The 22,600-nt window shown below is 38.5% G+C and overlaps 1 protein-coding gene and 1 pseudogene across 1 annotated transcript in view; both read left to right on the forward strand.

Moving 5' to 3' along the window:
- Positions 1–22,600, forward strand: part of TSG101 (tumor susceptibility 101) — a 70,968-nt gene that overhangs the window by 1,248 nt on the left and 47,120 nt on the right. Inside the window, exons 2-5 of the mRNA XM_004711588.3 lie at positions 9,399–9,483; positions 11,869–11,934; positions 14,853–15,016; positions 17,584–17,710. Of these exons, the coding sequence (XP_004711645.1) occupies positions 9,399–9,483; positions 11,869–11,934; positions 14,853–15,016; positions 17,584–17,710 (442 nt within the window). The remainder of the gene's footprint in view (positions 1–9,398; positions 9,484–11,868; positions 11,935–14,852; positions 15,017–17,583; positions 17,711–22,600) is intronic.
- Positions 11,255–11,404, forward strand: LOC115869906 (annotated as a pseudogene).

Genomic DNA, 22,600 nt, shown 5'->3' on the forward strand with positions numbered 1-22,600 from the left:
ATGCAGACAGAAGCATGTACAGTATGAGCCAATCAGTGACAGTAATGACAGAGCATGCGCTGTTACGCCAAACCGCGATAGAGTGAAGCCGTGGAAGTCGAAGCGCGAAGTGGCGAGGGTTCACTGTAGTTGTATGCGGCTTCTTACATGTAGTTATGTTCTTGAACTTCGTTTACAGCCTTCAGAATTGAAGACCACCTTGTGTTCCGTCCCCACCCCCACCCCCTTTGTTTGTTTCTTAAGCAGATAGGCAATTTGGATTCTAAAGCCATAATTTACCGTAGTCATTCCTTCAGATTTGACACCCGACGTCAATAAACGGGGATGTTTTCGTTTTTTGCTTTATTTATTTTAACAAAGGTAATTAGAATGGATGGATTTGAAGCCCTTTTGAGGGTTGGATCTTTAGTTCAACTTAATAACTTTCGATACTTTTTCAGAACAAAAGTGGTAGAAATGAAAGTAGTTTAAGCAATTTTGTTTGAAAAGTTGACACACACAACCCCCCACTGCACCTCTCCCCACCCCCCTAAGCAATTTGGTTTGAAAAGTTGACACACACTCACTCACTCACCCACACTCACTCTGCACCCCTCTCCGCACCCCAAGTGAGATTGATACCATAGCTGGTTAAAAAGTAGATAATGCCATGAAACAGAATTTGTGAAATAATGCATTTCTTTATTGTCTAATCGTATGTTCTAGGCTTCTTGATTTTCTTTTATAAAATAGGTATTCTTCCTTGTGGAGGTTTTGGGGGCACCAGAAGATTGTGACCCAAGTAAAAGTCTATATCATAACTTTTTTACCTCACATTAAACACACAAAATGCAGTTTATTTGATATGATCTGTAACTAAAGAGTGTGTACTCTTTTGATCTTTTTTTTTCAAGTTTTCTCTTGTGATCTTTTACGTTAATAGCAGTCATTCCATTTTATCTGATTTGAATTTAAGGACATAATTCTTTGATTTATTAGCTTTATCTGCCCAGTTCCAAATACTGTGAAATTATTACAAAATTAATTCACAAGACAAGTTGATGCTTGCAAAAAAACAAGGAATTGGAAAGCACATGTGTCAACATTGAAAAATGCCCCCTGCTCTTCGTAGTCCTAGTCCCAGTAACTAGGTTAACCATTTTAAAGCACATGGTTTTGCTTGGGCCCAGCTGTGTTTTGCTTGGGCACTTATACAAAAGTAGCAACATGCTTTTCACATTCTCAAATTGATTTTCTTTTTTTCATTCAATAGTATATATAAAACAGACATTTTTGCTATTAGACATTCAGATTTGCTTATTTTACGAAATGACTACATCATGTTAATGGTAGACAGGCCATAATTTAACCATTTCCCTGTGTGTAACTGTTAAGCTACCTGCAATTTTTTCTAGTAGTAGAAATGATATGTTGAACATCCTTGTGCATATAATGGGGCTTCCAAAAGTTTGTGGGGAAAATTTCCTTTTAATTCCACTTTTCCACTGACTTTTTAAAGCCCTCTCATATCCATTTTTGTATATTTGTAGTGCTGTTTCTTTAGGGTAGATTTCTAGAGGTGGAATTGCTGGGTTAAGAGAGTTGCATAGTTGAAAATTTGACTCCCCATTGCAGTGATTCTGAATCCGAGACCGTGGAGGGCAGGGTAAAACTGCCCTGCCTGGGAGCCACGGTGGTAAATCTTTATGGAAGCAGAGCGCCACATCTTCCCTACAGAGCAGCTGACATCTGTGGGAGAACCGGATTTGAACTGCCAACCTTCTGTTAGTGATTGAGTGCTTTAACAACTACATCACAGGGCTCCACTAAATCCAGAAAGAAGAGCAAGGAAAATGAAGGGAAGACTTCTAACCTTGAGCCATTTATAAAATAGAATATGATCTTCCATCTGTTTTCTTTGCATACCATCAATAAGCATTTTTGAAATAATCTTTACACTTACCTTACGTACTTTTATCTTGTTCTAATGATATATTTTTGTTTCCTACTTGCTCCATATTCCTACGTATCAAATACATTTTGACATTGTTAAATATTTATTAGCTAATATCTTTCTGTTATTTTAGCAAGTAACAAAGGTGTATGTATACAGTATTGGTCCATCTTGCTTTTTACAAATAACTTGCTTCTTTAAAATTTTCACACAAAGAACTACCTATGTATTGTATCCGAAATACTCCTAACAGTGGAATAACAACATCAACAAAATTCACACCACGTTGATTCTGACGCATACCAACCCTGTAGAACAAGGTAGAAATAACCCTCTTGGGTTTCCGAAGCGGTCACAGCTGTGAGAAGCCTTGTCTTTTTACCTCAGAGCAGCTAGTGGTTTCAAACTGCTGATCTTGTAGTTAGCAGCCCTGTGCATAACCATTCTGCCACCAGGGTGGGTAGAAGAAGGCTTTGCTACACACTGTTTTAGGCTCTAGGAAAACATCAGTGAACAAAGGAAACAAAATGCTTTGCACTTCAGAACTTAAATTCTCAATAGAGGAGAAAGGCAATAAACAACTCAGTAAGTAGATTAAATGGTGTGTGAGAAAGTGATTGGTGCTTTGGTGGAAGTTAAAAGCTGAAAAGGGAGATAGGAGTGTTGCGTTGTGGAGCACTGGTGTGGCACTGTGGATTTTTGGTTGGGCTGCTAACCAATTGCAAGGTCAGTTGTTCAAACCCACTAGCTGATATGCAGGTGAAAGATTGGCGTCTATAAAAATGTACGTTTTTCAGAATCCTACCATAGTGCTGTTGTGAGTCAAATTTGACTCAGTGGCAGTGGGTTTGCTTTTGGATTAATAAAGGAAGACCTTTCTGAGAACAATTTAAGCAGACTCTTGAGATGAAGAAGGAAGCTATGGAACCAGCTAGCTAGGGTAACACACCAGGAAGAAAAACAAGTACAAGCTGAGTCAGAAGCTCTCCTTGCATGACTGAGGAACAGTACAGGAGCCTGGGCTGGAGTGAGCAAGGGGAGAAGTAGCTGTGGGACTACAAGTAGGAGGGTCACTCGAGTTTTGAGGGTCTTGCAGACCATTGTAATAACTTGGGCATGTACTTGGAGTATAATGAGAAACCATTGATCTGTTTTAACTGGGTTGCTCTAGCTGCCGGGTTGAAAGTAGACAGCAAAGGATTCAGAGCAAAGACAGGAAAGCATAGAGGCTGTTGCAGTAAACTAGTAATTAGTACACCTAATTCACAAGAAATACAAACTACAAAGTAACAAGTATGCTAAGCTACACCAAGGTGAAGCAGTTACCCAAATCCAAACCTCTCTAGGACAAATGAACAGACTTTTTCAAAAATAAGTTTTAAAAGGTAAAAACAAACAAGCAAACTTAGCAGCTGGTAAGTAAATGGAACATATATCTGCACACGAATGTTCTTCATCAATGAAAAAGAATGGAGTACAGATAGACGCTACAACATGGGTGAACATTGAAGGCCTTACACTAAGTGAAAGAAGCTGGGCACAAAGACTGCATATTTTTAATTCCATTTTATGAAATGTCTAGAATAGGCAAATCTGTAGAATTAGTAGCTTTGTGGTTTTCTAGGGCTGGAGAAAGGGGCTATGGGAAGGAAGCAGCTGGTTAACACAGTTTTATTTGGGTGGTGATGCAAACATTCTAAAATTGATTGTGGACCAGGTTTCCCAACGGAATCATTAAATTTTGTACTTTTAAATGCATAAGTTGTCATCTTTCTCAAGCTATAACAAAAAAGATAGGGAGAACCTATAGATTAAAATTACTTTAATATTGGACTCTGTAGGCTTCATTTGCATGCACACACTCATACCTCAGTTATCTAACTCAATTCGTTCCAAATTCATGTTCGAGCACCTAAAAGTTTGAGAACTGAACACATTTTTCTCATAAGAAATAATGGAAAACCAAATAATTGGTTCTTATGCCCCCAAATTACTTATAAATTCACTGAAGATGTTTAGCCTTCTCAGCTTTCCTGCTGGGCTCACTAACTTACTTTAGATCATGTTTCCGATATTTTATTCAAATAAGGCACACTCAAAGCACAATGCCCAATATTTTAATGCATTGACACAAGCATTATATGTTGTCTGAGCGAGAGCGGCTCCAAGACAGGCGTGAACACCCTTTTGTGTCCCCTACGAGATTAGACATGTGACTCATTCTTGGCCCATATAGGTTTTTTCAAATAAGTCTTTCAGTTCAACTATCAAGCAAAATTTTGAACTCAGCAGTTTTTTTCAAAATTTGCTGTTCGAGTAGTGGAAAGTTCAAGCTTGGAGCCGTTCAAAAACCATGGTTAAAGTCTATTTATTGTGACTCAGGTAAAGGCTTACAGAATAGCTAGCATAAATATGTATATGTGTGTATATATATATCTATCCCTGAAGAGGGGGTGGTAGGCCAAATAAGTTTGGGAACGTAAGATGTAGAACATTGTGTATGTGAACTATGTTAGGTCAGTTGATCTGGGTGTTCTCCAAAACTATGCTTCTGATTCCTAAGGCCGAGTATTTTAATCCCTCAAAGTGTTTGCTTAAGTCTAAGTTTTCATAACTTTGCCCCTGTATGCTCCACCACACTCATGGATATATTTGCAGCAAAGATAAATATACATAAATATCCTCTATCCAAACTGTATGCATCAGTACCATGGGTACACCTCCACTTTTCCCCCATACCTGTTTAGCCTTAGTCTGTCCAAGCAGTCACTCATAGAGCACTACTGCAGGATGGTGTGTCTAACAGTATTTGCCCTTATCAGAACTTTTGCAAGCCTCCTGGTGTCTTTCTTTACCCTGCTTCCTTCATCTTTTTGCTGTGCTCCCTCTTTTTGTATGTTGCCTTTCCCTTCCCCTAAGTGAACAATAACCTACCCTGTATGCAGTGATTTATCCCCCCTTCCTTCCCACCCCTCGTAACCATCAAAGAATGTTTTTTTAAGAGATGCCTTGCCTTTTTGTAATAATGGCTTTATACAATGTTTGTCCTTTTGTGATTGACTCATTTTACTCAGCTTAATGTCTTCCAGTTTCATCCTTGTTAGGAAGTGATTCACAGATTCATTATTTTTTAACATTGTGTCATATTCCATTGTGAACATTTAGGTTATTTCCATCTTTTTGCTTTTGTGAATAGTGCAGCAATGAATATAGTTATACGTGTACAATTCACGTTGCTGGGGAGAAAGATTGGATTCCTTAGTAACCCTTTGTTTACCCTGGGTCTCTTTTTTTCCTTACCGTAGAGGATAGTGATTAGTTTTTCCATTTATTTAAAAAATTATGTTAGAATCTGGATTACATTATTTATATCTATAGATCATTTCTGAGTACTTATTGACATTTTCACAGTAGTAAGTTTTCCTTTCCGTAGGCACTGTATTCTCCTATTTAGGTAGGTCTCGGTTTCTTGTAGTAGTGTTTTAGAGTTTTCTTTATAGAAGTGTGTCCCCGTCCCCGTGATTAGATGTGTTCCTAAGTGTTTAATTTTTGCACAGCTATTTTAAACTATGTTATTTTCATGATTTTCTTTTCAGAGCTCTCTGTTGTTATAAAGGACTCCCATTTATTTTTTGTATGTTAATTTTGTACCCTGCCACTTTAGTGAATCTTTCCATTAATTCCATAATTTTCTTGCTAAGACTAAGATTTCTTTATGTAAAGGATCATATCATCTGCAACTAGAGTCCCGCAATGATGTACAGTTTCAGAAATCATATGTAGGGTTGCTGTAAGTCAAGATTGAATTTATGGCAGTGGGTTTGGTTTCTGATAGGATGTGGTGCTATTGTTTGCTTTTGATTAATACAGGAAGAAAGAAGAGAAAATGTGATGTTAGATGTGAAAGATGGGCTATAAGACTAAGTTGATAGTTATTGAAGTTGGTTGGTAGATATAAAGGAGTTCATTATACCATTATGCCTGCATTTGAATATATTGGAATTTTCCATAATAAAAAGGTTTTAAAAAGAGAATCAGAAGAGGGCCATGAAAGTTAGCAAATGTCCACTGGAGATCCCCTTGCAGAGGGGTCTCGGGGAGGAGATGAGCCAGTCAGGGTGCAATGTAGCAACGATGAAAAATACAACTTTCCTCTAGTTCCTAAATGTTTCTTCCCTCCCCTGCCCCCCCACACCACCACTATCATGATCCGAATTCTACCTTGCAAGTCTGGCTAGACCAGAGGGTGTACACTGGTACAGATAGGAACTGGAAATACAGGGAATCCAGTGCTGATGATCCCTACAGAACCAGTGGTGTGAGTGGCGATACTGGGAGGGTAGAGGGAGAGCGGGTTGGAAAGAGGGAACCGATTACAAGGAACTATATGTGACCTCCTCCCTGGGGGACAGACAACAGAAAAGTGAGTAAAGGGAGACGTTGGACAGGGCAAGGTATGACAAAATAATAATTTATAAATTATCAAGGGCTCGGGGGGAGGGGAAAAAGGAGGACCTAATGTCAGGGGCTTAAGTGGGGAGGAAATGTTTTGAGAACGATGAGGGCAATGAATGCACAAATGTGTGTTACGCAATTGATGTATGTATGGATTGTGATAAGAGTCGTATGAGGCTCTAATAAAACGATTTTAAAAAAAGAAAGCAAATACAGGGAGTTCCTTCCAGGAGAAGTGTTTCGGGAGTTCAGGAGAGTGCTGTATTGATTAAGATAACAAATACGAATTCGTGTACTGAAGATGGAAAAATTAGCTCTACAAGAGAAAAAGAGCAAGAAGTACTTGAGAAGTAGCCAAAATAGCTAATTTGGAACAGGGTTGGATTGAAGAAAATGCTTGAGAGATTTCTTTAAGTAGACCTGGATTTATCCTAACCCTCTCCCCCAGCCGCCTTTAAAATTTTTCCTTTTGTCGTGTGTGTGTGTGTGTGTGTGTGTGTGTGTGTGTGTGTGTGTGTGTGTACCAGTCTGTAAAAACGGCTTGATTTTATATTCTAATGTTTTTAATGTTTTCTCTCTGCTCACACAGTTTTCGTACTCAAGCATTTTCTGTTGAGTCTTTTCATGGCAGCAGTATCATCTCTGAAGTTTTCTGCTCTTTGCATTATTCTGTTACTTCAAAGTTCTTTCTTTTCTATTGTTACTGTTAGATGCCTTTGAGTCTGTTTTAGTCTCTAAGAGTAGTAATTGTTGTTAAACCCTGTTGAGTTCGGACTGGCAGCAAGCAGACTTGTGCACGAGAGAATGAAACACTTCCCTGGTCCTGAGCCACTTGTTCAATATTTGGCCCATAGAATCCTCATGATGCAACATGAGGCTTGAATTTTATTCTTCCAACTCTTGAGCTTGAGAAATGCCAATCATATTCTTTTTTGCTTTGTTTTCTAACTCCGTGTTGCACATTTTATTAAAATACTTTGTCTTCTCAAGTTCCCCCTTGAAATCTGTTCACCACTTTTACTTCACCACTAATCTGTGTTCAAGAACAAAATTTAAAGTCTCTTCTTTTGGTATCTCTTTTCCTTCCTTGTCTTTTTAATGTTATCTTACTTTCTTCATATGCAGTATTCTTGTCTTCCCACAACCCAGCTCATCTTTGGTCATTAGAATTCGGTGCTTTAAATCTATTCTTTTTTTTTTTTTTTTGAAGTGGAAAAAATTGTTTTTGTTTTTTTAAATAATTTTATTGGGGGCTCCTACAACTCTTATCACAATCGATACATACATACATCAATTGTGTAAAGCACATTTGTACATTCGTTACCCTCATCATTCTCAAAAATTTGCTAAATCTATTCCTAAGCTGGTCTCTAAATTCCGGTGCAGTATACTCAAGGTCATACTTTGGCTTTGGGATCATGTTTTCATGTTCTTCTCTTCAACTTGAAGCACCTGAGTAATTGATTATCTTCCACAGTCAGCCCCTGTTCTTGCTTTGATCCGCATTACTGAGCTTTCCATCGTCTTTGCCCACAGAGGTTGTTACTGTGATTATAGTACCTGCCGGCAGGCAAAGTCTATGTGTATAGTGCCTGTGTGTGTTGTTGGGAAAAAAAGATATTTGCAATAAAGAAGCCATTGGTCTTCTAAAGTATAGCATGAGTTCTCTGACATCTGCTTCATTCTCAAAGCACTGTTTCCAAATAGGGCTCCTTTTTTGTAATCACTGTTACTTACCAAAGCAACCTTGAGTGCATGCTCAATCTTCAGACTGCAGAAGTGGATAAAAAATATCTTCACTTTCTTCATCTTTGACGTTAGTAGTGGTGCAGAAATTTGAATAATGTCTCTACTAACTGGTCTTATTTGTAGGCATACAGATATTATCCTATCACTGATTGGATTGTATTTCGTGTCAGATCTTGAAGTGTTCTTTTTGACTATGAATGTGCAACATTCCTATTCAGGCTATCATCCTTGAAGCAGTAGACCATTTAATTGTCTGATTCAGAATGGCCAATTTCGCCCATTTCAGCTCACTAATACCTAGGACACTTCTCTCAAGCATTCTATTTCGTTGTTGACAACAGATATTCCATATTCCAGTTCTTAATAGATGCTTGCAGCTGTTCTCCATTTGAACCGTGCCAGTCAGCAAATGAGGATCCTCCATCCGCTTCGTTAAGAATGATTCTACTTTGAGGAAGCAGCTCTTTCCTATTTGTATTTTGAGTGCTCTGCTGGCATACTTTGTCAGACAATGTCTTGTCTGCATGCTGTTCATAAGGTTTCCACTGACCAATTTTTTACAAAGTAGATTACCAGATCCTTCTTTCTATTCTAAATCTGGAAGCTCCCCTGGTCACCTTGGGTGACTGCTGGTAGTTGAAATACTGGTGGCACAGCTTTCAGCATCGCAGCAACACACAGGCCACTTGGAACTGACAGGCGAATGGTGAGTTCTCCAAGACAAGACAGCTTGTGTGCATGAGTGGAGCTTGTCAACCAATGAACTCCTCGGGTTATGGTGCTCACAAGCAGATCCTTGATCACCTGATCTATCTCCTGCCAGATGGAGGTTAACCAGGTTTTTAGTTTTCCTGGTGTGAAGTAGTTCAAGGTGGGGTGTGTGGAAGTATAAGATGGCCGGTGGTAAGTTGGAACCGAATTGGTATTAACAATATATCCTGAGACTTGGATAAAAGGGGGAGATCATTAGAGGCCAAAGAAAAGTTGAGGAAAGGATTAATACTAAGGGACATGTAAGCGATGTGTGAGAGTCGTTAAAATTTGGATTGGTTGGATTTCAGTAGATGGCAGAAGATTCCAGTAGATGGCAGAAGAGAAAGATATTGAGCTGCTTTGGGGCCTTAATTAATTGTAATCATTAGTGAGAAACATATTTTGTGCTAATGATGTAAGGCGCTATGAAGAAAATACTTTAAGAAATTAATGGAAATAAAACGTGCATTAATTTTGAGCTAAATTTATATGTGATTTTGCTTTTCAGTACAAATACAGAGACCTAACTGTACGTGAAACTGTCAATGTTATTACTCTATACAAAGATCTCAAACCTGTATTGGATTCATATGGTGAGTTTTTGTAAGAAAAATATCAATTATTGTACATTAAATTAATGCTTGTAGATTTTCCATTATCCTTTTGAGTTTGTTGGTTTTATAGTTGTAAAGTAGAATCCCACCCCAAAAAGCGTTTTAGGAAATAAGAAATTAAAAGATCTAATAATAGCATCTTTTACTTACTTAATTCTTTTAAGGTTTTTAAATTACTCTAACATAAATTTAGGCTAGAGGAATTGTTAAATATAAAATTTAGTCTGGCTTTACAGACTAAATACTATGTATAGATCTCTAGTTTTTTTATAATGTTGCTTGATCAAGGAAAATTCTATGATTAAATTTGAACGATTCTAAATTAAATAGGTTTCTTTGAGCCTTTAATGTGCTGCTGTCTTGTACATTGCTACGAAGGGAGAAAAGAAAGCATATTGTATAGTATATTCAAGTTACTTGACTATTGAACTCTCGTTTTAATCCCTAGAGCATCTCTGTTCCTTGCAAAGCATCTCTGTATGTTCCTAGCAGCACATATTTCGAACCAGCCCTTAGATTTTACAGATGAGAAAAACATTTTCTAATATGGTCCAGTTAGACTATTTGGTTGGAAGGTAATAGTTTTCTCAAAATACCATTGAGATTTAGGAAAGAAATGGCACTTACCTAGTGTTAATTTTTTTTAGTTATTCTTTTCTCTCCCCATCAATCCTAAAAAACCTTTCCAACTCTCTATCCTTGAAAACACCTAATGCGCCAGGACTAAGAGAAACCCCATGCATCTGCCTGCCCGTTAGGATCGACCTGGGGGACAAGGGACTGCATTTCAAGTTCTTAGACCAGTGGTTCTCAACCTTCCTCATGCCATGACCCTTCCTCATGCCAAGGCCCCCTCCTCATGCCATGACCCTTCCTCATGCCAAGGCCCCCTCCTCATGCCATGACCTTTCCTCATGTGGTGGTGACCCCCAACCATAACATTATTTTCGTTGCTACTTCATCACTGTCATTTTGCTACTGAGGTCATTCAACTCCCAAAGGGGTCGCTACCCACAGGAGAGAACCCGCTGCTTTAGACTAACATTCTAAGCTCCACCCTCTCCTAGGGCTTGGAAAACCTTTGGAGCCTGGTAAAGAGAGATGGGAGATGGTGGAGGGCCAGCAAACCCGACATTTCCTCAACAACAAAGACATGAAATCTCTCAAATAAGCTCAATTCCCCCTCAACTCTACCTACTAAATTACAATAGTGTTCTACTCTAGTATAGTATGTAGAATTATTTCCAAACCTCATCCTTCCAAAGTGATCTTTAATTAAAAACTTGCTTCAGTGGAAGAAAAACAAAACAAAACTTGATTCAAGTTGAGAAACACTGACTGGAGCTACAGCTTACCTCTAAGTGTGTAGTTTCACTTTGTCCTAAAAGAATAAATCATTCCATCAAAACAGACTATATTACCGACAAATCTTGCATAGCTTATAGAACTGGACCACATCAGAACTTTTGTTCTCAAAATCTGCTTTTATGGTAAGCAAAGCCACAATTTCAAATAATTTTTTAAGCACAAGAGTCAGAATATGTTATAGCATGGTGTTTAATTATGACCTCTAAAAGAACAGAGATGGAACAGTGGAGCGCTGTAACTTCTTGTGCTGCTCAATATCACCTTTTCCATGTTTGATAGCAATTATAAACCACGGTTACAAATGTAATGCAAGTTTTATGCCCTAACTAAACAATCACTCAATTGTAAATGAAAAAACATGTGATATAAAAGATATATGAAGATACTTACCTGGCAGGGGAGATACCATGATCACGAAGGTGGTTTTCCCAGAGCGAGGCTTATCCATTGCACTCCGGATGTGCTGACCCCTGTGATTTCCCCAAATGTGGGAAACTCGACTGCATAATTTGTGGTAGTGGGAGACTGCCACTATATCTATAAAGAAAGTTTATGGTGGACTGAATTTTTTTCTTCATGTATTGTGATTTGATATTGTATTGGGTTTGAGGAGACAGTGGCTGGGAATAAAGATCTGGGAGACCTAAATTAGTAGTTGCTTAACAGAGAGCATGGTATCACTTTATAGTAATTTTTAAAGAATTTTGAATTTTAAAGAATTTCAGCCTCGTGCTAACTCCAGATCCAGAAACTCATATTTACTGGGATGGTAACATGTACATCCATTTTTCCAAGCATTGTAAAGCATCTTTTGTGTTCTCATTCAAGTGATTCCTCTGAGTGAATCAAAAAAGGATATTTTCATGATATATTTAACAAGTTAGCCCTTTTGGGTAAATAATGAATTTTATCAGTGTTTTCCTAAAGAATAATTTATATGATTTATGTGGGATTACTTATGGACATGCTTATGATTAAATCATTCTTTGGTTTCAGTTTTTAATGATGGCAGTTCGAGGGAGCTAATGAATCTCACTGGAACAATTCCTGTGCCTTATAGAGGTAAATTGATATCTGTTGTCCTTTTTGTTCCTAATATAGATGCATTTTCCCCCAACAACTTCTACCTATATTATTCAGTGCCACTGATTATACTCTTCATGTTGTACACCATTATTAACCTTTTCCAAATTATTCCATCACCATTAACAAAAACGCAATACCTCCTAAGCAACATGGATGCATTGTTTTACACAGTAATATTTTGCCACAGAGATAAGTAAATTAAAACTTTTTCATGACCTTCATGATAATGGCGATTTTAACTTCTAATTCATCTTCATTTGGTGGCAACACTTTTAACTTTTTCCTCCTCCGCTCCTTACTGAGAAATATCAACAAATAAGTGTACTTGAAGAATTCCTAAGTGTACTGGAGGAATCAGAATATCAGAACGGGAAAGGTTCCTTAGAAATCTTAGAACAGGAAAAGGATTTTTTTTTTAAATCATTTTATTGGAGGCTCGTACAACTCTTATCACAATCCATACATCAATTGAATCAGGCATGTTTGTACATACGTTACTGTCACTCTTTTCTAAATACTTCCTATTGAGCCCTTGGTATCAGCTTCTCTTCTGGTTTTTTTCTCCCCTCCCTCCTCACGAAAAGGACTTCTTAATTTTGCCTTCTACCCCAGTCAGATTTTCTGGCAGTGGTAAGCTAATAAAAAGCTGAGATAAAACTCACTGCCATCAAGTCAATTCTGACTTATAGTGACCCTACAGGACAGAGTAGAATTTTCCCTCTGGGTTTCTGAGACGGTAAGTCTTTATAGGAGTAGAAAGCCTCACCATTCTCTCACACACAGCAGCTGGTGGTTTAGAACTTCAGACCTTGGAATTAGCAACCCAACACATAACTACTACACCACTAGAGCTCATCAGAGGCTAAGATAGAGGCTTAGAAATGAAAACAATCGTTTAAGTTCTTGCTCTGTTACCTACCAGTTTGGTGACCACAGGCATCTATAACATCTTACGCAAGGGAAATCATTCATTACAATAATGTGTGTAAAGAGCTTAACATAGACCCTGGCATATGAAATGCAGGCAACAAAAAATGGTTATATTTGTAATTGTAATGATTGAATAATGACCTCCAAATTAGCCATGAGCCATCCTGTGCTGTAATACTTAAACAGTGATAAGCTTGTAATCTGCTTTGTGAGAGTTCTGTTTGTTGGGTAATTTAAGACCTGTTTCCCTATAACTGCTTACCTATAGATTTTACACAGTACCTGCTATGGATAAGACATAGTGATAGGGGTTATGGATACAAAAGATAAATAAGAATATACTTTCTCCGGAAAAACTCACTGTCATAGGGGACGCAGAATTAATAGATATTTATAGTATTTTACAGCTACAGCAGAGTGATAAAATATAATGGTGATAAAATATGAGATTAAAGAGGAGAGATGGTCACAATTGAAAGATCATAGACATTTAAGCGTGGTATAATAAGATTGTCAACCATTCATAACAGTGGACATTCCAGGCTGAGGGAAAAACACAATATCAGTATTATATAAAGCAAGTTTGATATGTTTGGAATAAACTGGGAAAGTTGAGTATGGATTACTCTGTTAAAGGGAATGGGTTTGTGGGGCTAGATTAGAGGATGTGGACAGAAAATAGACAAGAAATGATTAAAGACAGTTGTTATATATGCTCTTAATTTTACCTAAGCTTTATTTTACTCAACCATTCCTTATTATATTATTCTAAAGCGTAAATAATTTTAGGAAATTCTTCATTTTCCCTAAAAAAGAATTCTGGGTGGTGGGAATAACATATATTAAGATATATTTGATTGGTGAACCCTCTCACCCATTTTAGAAGTAATTTGGTGTAAGAAAAATAAACTCAATGCTGTATAACTATCTAATTTCTTTAAGTGAAATTTACGTGTACATCCTTGTATGTAGTGAAACCGTTTCTATAGAAAACTCTTTCTTTGTATTGTTAACCAACTCAAATAGTGTTTTAAATAGTTACTGCAAGAATGTTCAATTTTCATATGATTCATGCCAAGTGTGTTAATCCTAGAGACTTTCACAGACAAATCCATAGGCATTCATATGTGTGTAATATATGAGAGTAATTATATGTTAGGAACACATCCCAGCCCAGTCCAGATCAAGGCTGTAAGTTCAATATTAGCCATATGTCCGATACCAATCTATAAATTTCTCTTCAGGCTCACACAACACAAATAGTGACACAGAATGCAGGAAGATCACAGGCCAGTGGGTAGAAAGTCTTGTGGATCCAGTGGCAGTGGAGGCATCTCAGCACTGGCAGGAGTCTCCACATGGCTCCTCCAGCTCTGGGGCTCTAGCATAGCCCCATTTGTCTTGTCAGCAGGAAGAAGAAGCAGAGAGTGTATGTGTGTATCTGACTTCCAATGAGCTGTTTATCTCCATGTTGCCTCCAGATGAGGTCATCAAGCTGCAACCTGATTGACTCCACCCCTTCACAAGTTGACACCAGATTTTGTAACTACCACACGGAGTATATTACCTCTCAGATGCCTTTTGGTACTGCCGATTAAGCATTGGACTGTTACCAACAAGATAGTGGTTCAAACCCACCAGCTGCTCTGTGGGAAAAAGACCAGGCAGTCGGTTCCTATGACATTTAGTCTCAGGAGCCTGAAGCAGCAGTTCTATCCTTTAGGGTTGCTATCAGATCCTTAGATTAGAAGATTTTTATGATCTATAAGCTCTTAATCTTGCTGACTTATTTTACAAAGAGAAAATCTGAGTATTTGGTCTTAAATAAAAGTTCGAGCCAGAAGAGTATAATACTCTAAAGTCTTTGTTGTGGTTTTTGTTGTTGTCACTTTTACATGTAGTATAACTCTTTCCTGTCGTTAATGGAGAATAGTAAGAGTAACTGAAGCTTTTCTCTCACTCAGGTAATACATACAACATTCCAATATGCCTGTGGCTACTGGACACATATCCATATAATCCCCCTATCTGTTTTGTTAAGCCTACCAGCTCAATGACTATTAAAACAGGAAAGCATGTTGATGCAAATGGGAAAATATATCTTCCTTATCTACATGAATGGAAACATGTAAGTATTTGCAATGTCCTGTGAACTGATTTTATTTTATATGTTTTGATGACTAGCATCTGTTTTTTATTGACACTAGATTCCAACATAGGGAAGTACAGGTGAAGGGTTGGTCACTGGCTGTCAAGCATAGCAACAAGTAAGAAGCTGAGAGAGAGCATGGTAAACAGACCCCTGCAACCAGATGACCCAGTTATGAGACACAGGCTTGAAACCTATTGTGATTAATTTGTTCAAGAAAATAGATGACAATATGGAGAATTCTGTTAAAAAGGAACCAAGTGAAAATCTTAGGAACTGAAAAATAATTAAGAGCTCAGTAGAAGTGTTTGGTGGCTGATTGGATTCAGTAGAATAGAGGATTGGTGCGTATGATCTAGCTTTGAAAATGAATGAACTATAACCATATTCTTTAACAAGGATCCCTGGTAGTGCTGTGAGATAAGCATTATACCACAAAGCCAGTGGTTCAAACCCAAGAGAAACAGGCTATCTGATCTTGTAAATATTTACATCCTTGCAACCCTATCTCAGGTTGCTATGAGTCAGCATTGACTCGATGGCAATGGGTTTGATAAGTTCAACAGGATTGAGTCTTAAAAGATACTGCTAAACAGCTGAAATGTCACAAAAGAATATAGAGTTTTATTGAATTCATATGAAGTTCAAAAACAGAAAACTAAATATACTTTTGAGGAAAATATACATAAGTAATTTGTTTAAAGTAAAACAAAACAGTGTTTACTAACTGAATCAGAAAAGTGGCTTCCTCAGAGTAGCTGGAGCAGAAAGTGACCAAGAAGGGAAGCCTGAGCCCTGGCAAGCTTCTATTTACTACCGCAGAGATGTGAGCACAGGTGCATCTGTCTTTATCACGCTTAAAGCTATCGTTAGAGGTGTGGCATATTAACCAAAATTAACCAGAAATTTAGGTGATTAAGTTTGGTGTGGTAGGTGAGGTCGTGCAAGTACCATAGAGGATCTAGAATGTCTTGACTTTGTCCTTGAGTAGACAGGCGTTTCGGATTTTTAATAAGATTGGTATATTCAAGGTAGTGATTATTAGACATATCAACTAGTCCAAAAAAGTAACTCAGTGTTAGACTCTTACCACTGTAGAAACTTATTTCCTGCCCACATAGTAGTCCCATGTGAGAGCTGTTCATTGGAAGACAGCATTTCCCCTCTTAGTGCTTCAGAGGTAAGGCTTATTCTAATTGAGGTCACTATCCAGCACTGCTCATAAAGAAAGAAACAGAAAAAGAGCGCCCCATTTTTACTTACCTGACACTGGAGGTGGTGAAGCCTATCCCTTCAGTGTATGTTACATCAGTCAGAGCTCTTTGCAGGGAAGGCTGGAACCCCTTTGTCTTCTGGAGAAAGGATGTGAACTCTTAGAGAAAACCATCACAGTCACACTAGAAGGATAACCTGGAAGCCCCTTAGGAGGCTATTATACTAATCTAGCATGTGGCTACAAGTTTTCACAGGAAGCGTTCAGAAATGTTGCTGATTGTAATCTTCAGTTGGGACAAAATTGAAGAAATGAGATAGTTTGGTGCTGTAAACAGAAGACGGGAAGCTAGGCCATTACAGATGGGGGCTAGTCAGTCAATCTCTTGTTAGGAAGTTGGTTGGCTGATCAAAATAATTGAGTAATTCTCCAAAGCCTGATACATTAATGTAATGAAGAAATATGAGGTGATAAATAAGTTAAGGAATAACAATAAGCCCCTCAAATAAATAATTTGAACTTCACCTACCATAGTTTATTTTAAATTAATCATCAACAGATACTTGCAATAGAATCTTAAGCAGTCTCTAGGGAAAAACAGGAACTTTTGTTGTAACTATGGTATTGAAAGGGAACCTCCGTTCATTTGTATCTGTTGGACAACATTGTGATATTTCTGAGCTAGAAAGCAAGCCTCGAAAATTCCCTGCTGTTGGGTCACTTCTGACTCATGGCAGCCCTGCCTCCGTGGTCTTCAAGATTATAACTCTACAGGATAGAAAGCCTCATCTTTCCCCTGTAGAGTGGCCGGTGTTTTCAAACTGCTGACCTCGTGGTCAGTAGCCCAACACAGAACCACTAAGTGCCACCAGGGCTCCTCACCCTAAGCTAAAGCCTATCAGCAGTATTCAGAATTCATAATCACTAGTTCTTAGAACATGTGTTTCTAGAGATTTTAAATAAGGATGACTACTGCTTAGCATCCATTCATGAATTTATACTAGTCTCCATTTAAAGTAAGTTCTGGTTAGTTGGTTAATTTTATGAAATCAAGTAAAGAAGAAAGCCCGCTGAATTTTGTAATATATACCTTTGGCTAGTGTTTTTATAAATGTGAAATGACACAGATATTTATTTAATAATAAAACGCCTAATTTTGCTATGCTTTTTATTTATTGGCTTTATTAAGATAAAGTAATTAAATGGCATTTTCACAATTGGGAGCCCACAAGGAAATGATTGTGCCACTATACGAGCTGATGAGAAATGCCCAGGCCTATCCATTTTGCAGAAGCGTCAGTCAGTAGTGGACTCACATTGTTCTCCTCCGTAGCCACAGTCAGACTTGTTGGGACTCATCCAGGTCATGATCGTGGTGTTTGGAGAGGAGCCTCCAGTCTTCTCTCGTCCTACTGTGTCAGCATCCTATCCACCGTACCAGGCAACAGGGCCTCCAAATAGTAAGTACAAATACATTTTATTTTAAAACTAAATAAAAGAAAACACTATGTTTACAAAGATGTCTAATGACTTCACTTTACTTTTTAGCCTTTCAAGTTAGTGGACTTTGGGGAAGTATTCTGAGGCCCCACGTTTGCATGTCCAGATTCCCACCCAAGACTGGCATTTGGGCTTCCATTTGTGGGTAGAAATCTAAATTGGGTGTGCTGAATTACACAAGGAGGAGAAAGGATACTTGAATGCCATATATATATGTATTTTGTTGTTGTGGGTTTCCCTGTTTGGTCAGTTTGGAGGAGGCGTATATAACATGAAAAGCAGTCCGGCCTCTCTGATCCCTGTGTAACCACTGGTGGCGTAGTTTACACATTGGACTGTTAACAAGGTCCACAGTTCAAAACCACTAGCCCGCCCTGTGCTGAGGGAGGGAGTAAAAGAGGCTCTCTACTTCTATGAAGAGTTAACAGCCTCAGAAACTGCAGGGGCAGTTCTACTCTGTGTTGTGGGTTCACTTCGAGTCAGAGCCCATTCAGTGACAGGGAGTTTTGGCAAAATCAGTAGATAAGAGAATTCTTTGTAATTGATTCTTTGTAGAAAAGACTCAATTACAAGGTGAACTAAATTCCTTGCATTCAGCTATTCTGGTTATACAAACTGAGCGCCTTGCCTTCAGTTTTTTCTTCTCCTTCGTACAGCCAATTCGTCTTTTTTGTTTCCTCCCCTTAAAAGGTGAGGACATGGAGAGACAGTACCAGTTCTCATCTAATTAATATATAGTGCTTCTTTTATGGAGCTCAGGTGGTGCCGTGGATTAAGCATTGAACTGATAATCCTCAAGCCCACCAGCCACTCCTGAGGAGGAAAATGAGGTTGTCTGCTCCTGTAAAGATTTATGGTCTAGGAACCATCATATACTCAGACTTCTAGGGTCACAATGAATTGAGATTGATGATAGTAATGGAATCTCTCTGTTGTTGTTTTTTAATAATTCTGGTATTTTCAAATTACCTTGAATAATTAAGAGTTGGTTGTACTTGTTTTGACTTTTCTAAACATGTAGTGATTTCATTTTGTTTTGAATGTGGGTTTTTTGTTTTGTTGGTTTTTTTTGGTAAATTTTGTTTGTGGTTATATTTAGCTAAATATAATTCATAAGCCAAACTGTGTGAGCTTTCATTTTCTTCCTACTGAAATTACCCTTGTTAATCTATTTTATGATGAAGCATCTTGACACAGCTGAACCCATTTCTCTTCTCATGCCTTCCCAGAATATGGTTTTAGAGCAGGGGTCCTCAAACTACGGCCCCGCGGGCCACATGCGGGCCCGCCGAGGACATTTATCCGGCCCGCCAGGTGTTTCTGTCCCGTTTGTTTTTTTACTTAAAAATAAGATATGTACAATGTGCATAGGAATTTGTTTACAGTGTTGTTGTTTTTTAACTATAGTCCGGCCCTCCAGCGGGTCTGAGGGACAGTGACCTGTCCCCCTGTTTAAAAAGTTTGAGGAAGCCTCATGGCGAAGTGGCTACACGTTGGGCTAAGTTGGAAACCAGCAGCAGCTCCCCGAGAGAAAGACAAGGCTTCCACTCCCCTAAAAAGTTCATCTGGGAAGCTCAGGGCAGTTCTGCCCTCTCCTGTGGGAGCACTGTGAGTTGGCCTTGGCTTTATGGCTGTGAGTGTGGAGGCTTGGTTTTAATAGAGTCAGGTGATTCTTTGGGGCGAGAAGTCAGGTTTTGAGGGTGTTTCTCATTTAATTTAGGATACAGGCCATCCTGACTGTGGGCATTGGGGGTGAGGTTCTAAATAACAAACAAGTGCTACTTTTCAATATTCATTAAAACATTATTATTATCATATTAGTATATTAAAGGTGTTTTAGTATGTCCTTTTTAATGCACAAAGCATACTATCTACTAAGACAAACATTCAGCTTGACTGATGTTAGGTACTACTGACCTGTTTTGACAAATTTGACTTAAAGACAGACTTGGGCGTGGAACTTGTTCATAACCCAGATATATCAGATATTCTCTAGTTGCATCATTCAGTATTAGTTGCTCAAACAATAAAGCCGGTTACCACTGTCTTCAAAGTTTAGAATTGAGCATTTCAGTTATTATCATTACTCAAAAATGATTTCATTTACTCTTTTATGTTAATATTAAAATTCCATCACCTTTTGCTGTCAGTAAGTTATTGTGGGTTCAAGCCCACAGTGGAATGGGGTGCTGAGGGGGATGCACAACTGTGGTATAAAGGTGCTAGAAAAACTAGAAGAGTCCAGAGTTTATTCAACAATAGGCTTTTATAGTAATGAGGCCTGCAAGCCTCTTGTGAATACGTACACAATATAATGGGCAATGTGGTAATTAATATTGGATATCCTGGGCTTTGTAGGGGAACGCTTCTTAGGAAGTACCAGGTGAGTGAGAGACAAGCTAGGTGAATCTCTCCTTAAGAAAACGAGACAGAAGGAGCTGGCTGCTCTTGGAGCATCTGCCTACCTGAGGAGCCAGGCATTGTAGGAGACAGCTTTCTATGCTCATTTTATGGAAGGTGGATACGGAGAATATGTACATTGGGGGCACTATCCGTTGTCTCTGGACTGTGGAGTCGTGTCTCTCACTAGGGCTGGAGTGCCAAATCGAATGCAGGAAGCTAACCAGTATACCTCCTTCCAGGTAACATAGTTTCCCACAAGTTATGCATCTATAAAAAAGTGAATGGACGAAAGTTAGGTGGCAGACATATTTACAACAATGACCAACAAAAAAGGAGCAGCTGCTGAGGCTCCTTAATATACAGCCAAACAAACACCTCATGGGATTTGGTTCCATGGTTTCAGAGGTCTTGGGTGACGATTTACTGGAGCAACTCATTTGGTGCTTCTGTTCTGCTCTAGACTTTAGAGGCGATACGAATCTGGGCAGCGACTGCCTTGAGATTATCTTTCAATCTTAAACCTTAAAATGTTCCCTGAAGGCTGCTTAAAAGCAAACAATAATTTATTTCATGTACAACAGTATAAAAAGGTCTGGCTTGAACATTATACTCTTTTAAGAACTAAGTGGGGTCAAAAAGAACTCTGGTGGTGCAGTGGGTTAAGTATTGGACCACTAACTGGAAGGCCAGCTCTTCAAATCCACCAATGGCTTCATGGGGAAAAGGAGGCAATCTGCTTTCATGAATTGGGGTTTTAGGCTCAGAAACCTTAGGAAGCAGTTCTTTCCCCAGAGGGTCCCTGTGATTCTGAATCAACTTGATGGCAGCAACGGGAAAGATTACTGAGGAACCTTTGGGAGCAGTGAGTTTGTGTGGATGGGAGAGAAACAACTCAGAAAGAAATGATTGCACGGTTCCATCAAGGCGTCGTGTCGCTAAACTGCACAGGTGGGGCTGTTGGATTGCTGTGCATTTTGCTGTGTGCAGTCTCAATAGCCATAGCAACAGCAGTAGCCCCCAACCTGTGCAAACTAAGTTGTCATAGAAACCATGTTCTTTGCTAGTCTTCCAATCTTGTAACTTGGGGGGAAGTTTTTCTGGTTTTAAAATAAAAGAAAATGATTTATGATTTGATTACATTTAAAATTTGAGCTTACATTTGACTTACATGAAAAAACTACTACACTCAAACCGTGTTTTTTTTCCCAGTACCAGTAGTAGTCAACATTAGTTGAGTGAGTGGTAATTAAGTGTCCAAAATAACACTTGTATATATTTTCTTTAATCTTCACAATAATCCCCTATGCTATATGAATTCATCCATTTGATTCTGGCTTTAAAATTACCTGGCCCTATCATCTGCTTTCTTTTCAGTCTGACATCACTTGACATTTATTGTCAACCAAAGTTTAAGTTGGGAGACTTTGGTGAAGTAAATTACTTTTCAGACTCTTAAGAGATTTGGGGTGGCAAAGGAAAATAGTTTGTAATTGAGAGGAAATTACTTACAACTTGGGTGAGTGGTTTCTGTCTCTAAGAGACAGCATGAGGGAGGATAATAATTGACTAAATATTTTACTGAAACTTAATAGTAGTTTCATCTTTCCAAAAAAATAATAGATTGTCCTTGTGCATGAGAAGAAAACGTTACGACATTTTGAGGAGTTCTTCATTTCTGATACATTAAACATCATTTATGCTTTATTATGCTGTAGTATTCATCCCAACCTGAAGATCCTGAACACTGCTATTTGGACCAGTGTATGCTCGCCAACTCTGGAAACCGTTCTGAAGGACCTTCTTGGTCTGAGCTCTGTGTACTTCTCCCTCCTCCATGCACTCTGTGCTGCAGAAGAAGTTTATTTCTTGAAGGGTCTATGCCTTCAAACACTATTCTCTGTTCTGCCCCTCCCTCCACCTCACCCCACTCCCCACTTCCTAGTATTAGGCTGAGGCTCTGTATTCACTTGACTTAACACTCTGCCACTATTGCTTGCTTGCTCATCTCCTCTACTAGACTCAAGCAGCTTGAGATCTGGGATTATTTTTTCATTAGATCCCCAGTGCCTGCCACAAAGTAGGTATTAAATCCACAGAGTAGGTATTAAATCCAGAAAGTAGGCATTAAATTAAATCCACAAAGCAGGCATTAAAAAAAAAGAGCAAAGATGATTCATTACTCGAATTAAGGACGAATACATTATTGTATCAGGAAAATTTCACTGAGGAAAATTTGATGTTATAGAACAAGTCATTTCCAATTAAGGCCAAATGAACTCTCCCTTTTCCTCTGTGTTCATCAGTGCCCTGACTTCCGTCATTCTTGTTCTCTAAAATATTTGTTGTTGTTGGTTTTTTTTGTTTGTTTTTTTTAACATTTTATTAGGGGCTCATACAACTGTTATCCCAATCCATACACACATCAATTGTGTAAAGCGCATTTGTAC

Source organism: Echinops telfairi, unplaced genomic scaffold (genome assembly GCF_000313985.2).
Source record: "Echinops telfairi isolate 266 unplaced genomic scaffold, ASM31398v2 ScPeMD7_60;HRSCAF=208, whole genome shotgun sequence".
NCBI classification, from domain to species: domain Eukaryota; kingdom Metazoa; phylum Chordata; class Mammalia; order Afrosoricida; family Tenrecidae; genus Echinops; species Echinops telfairi.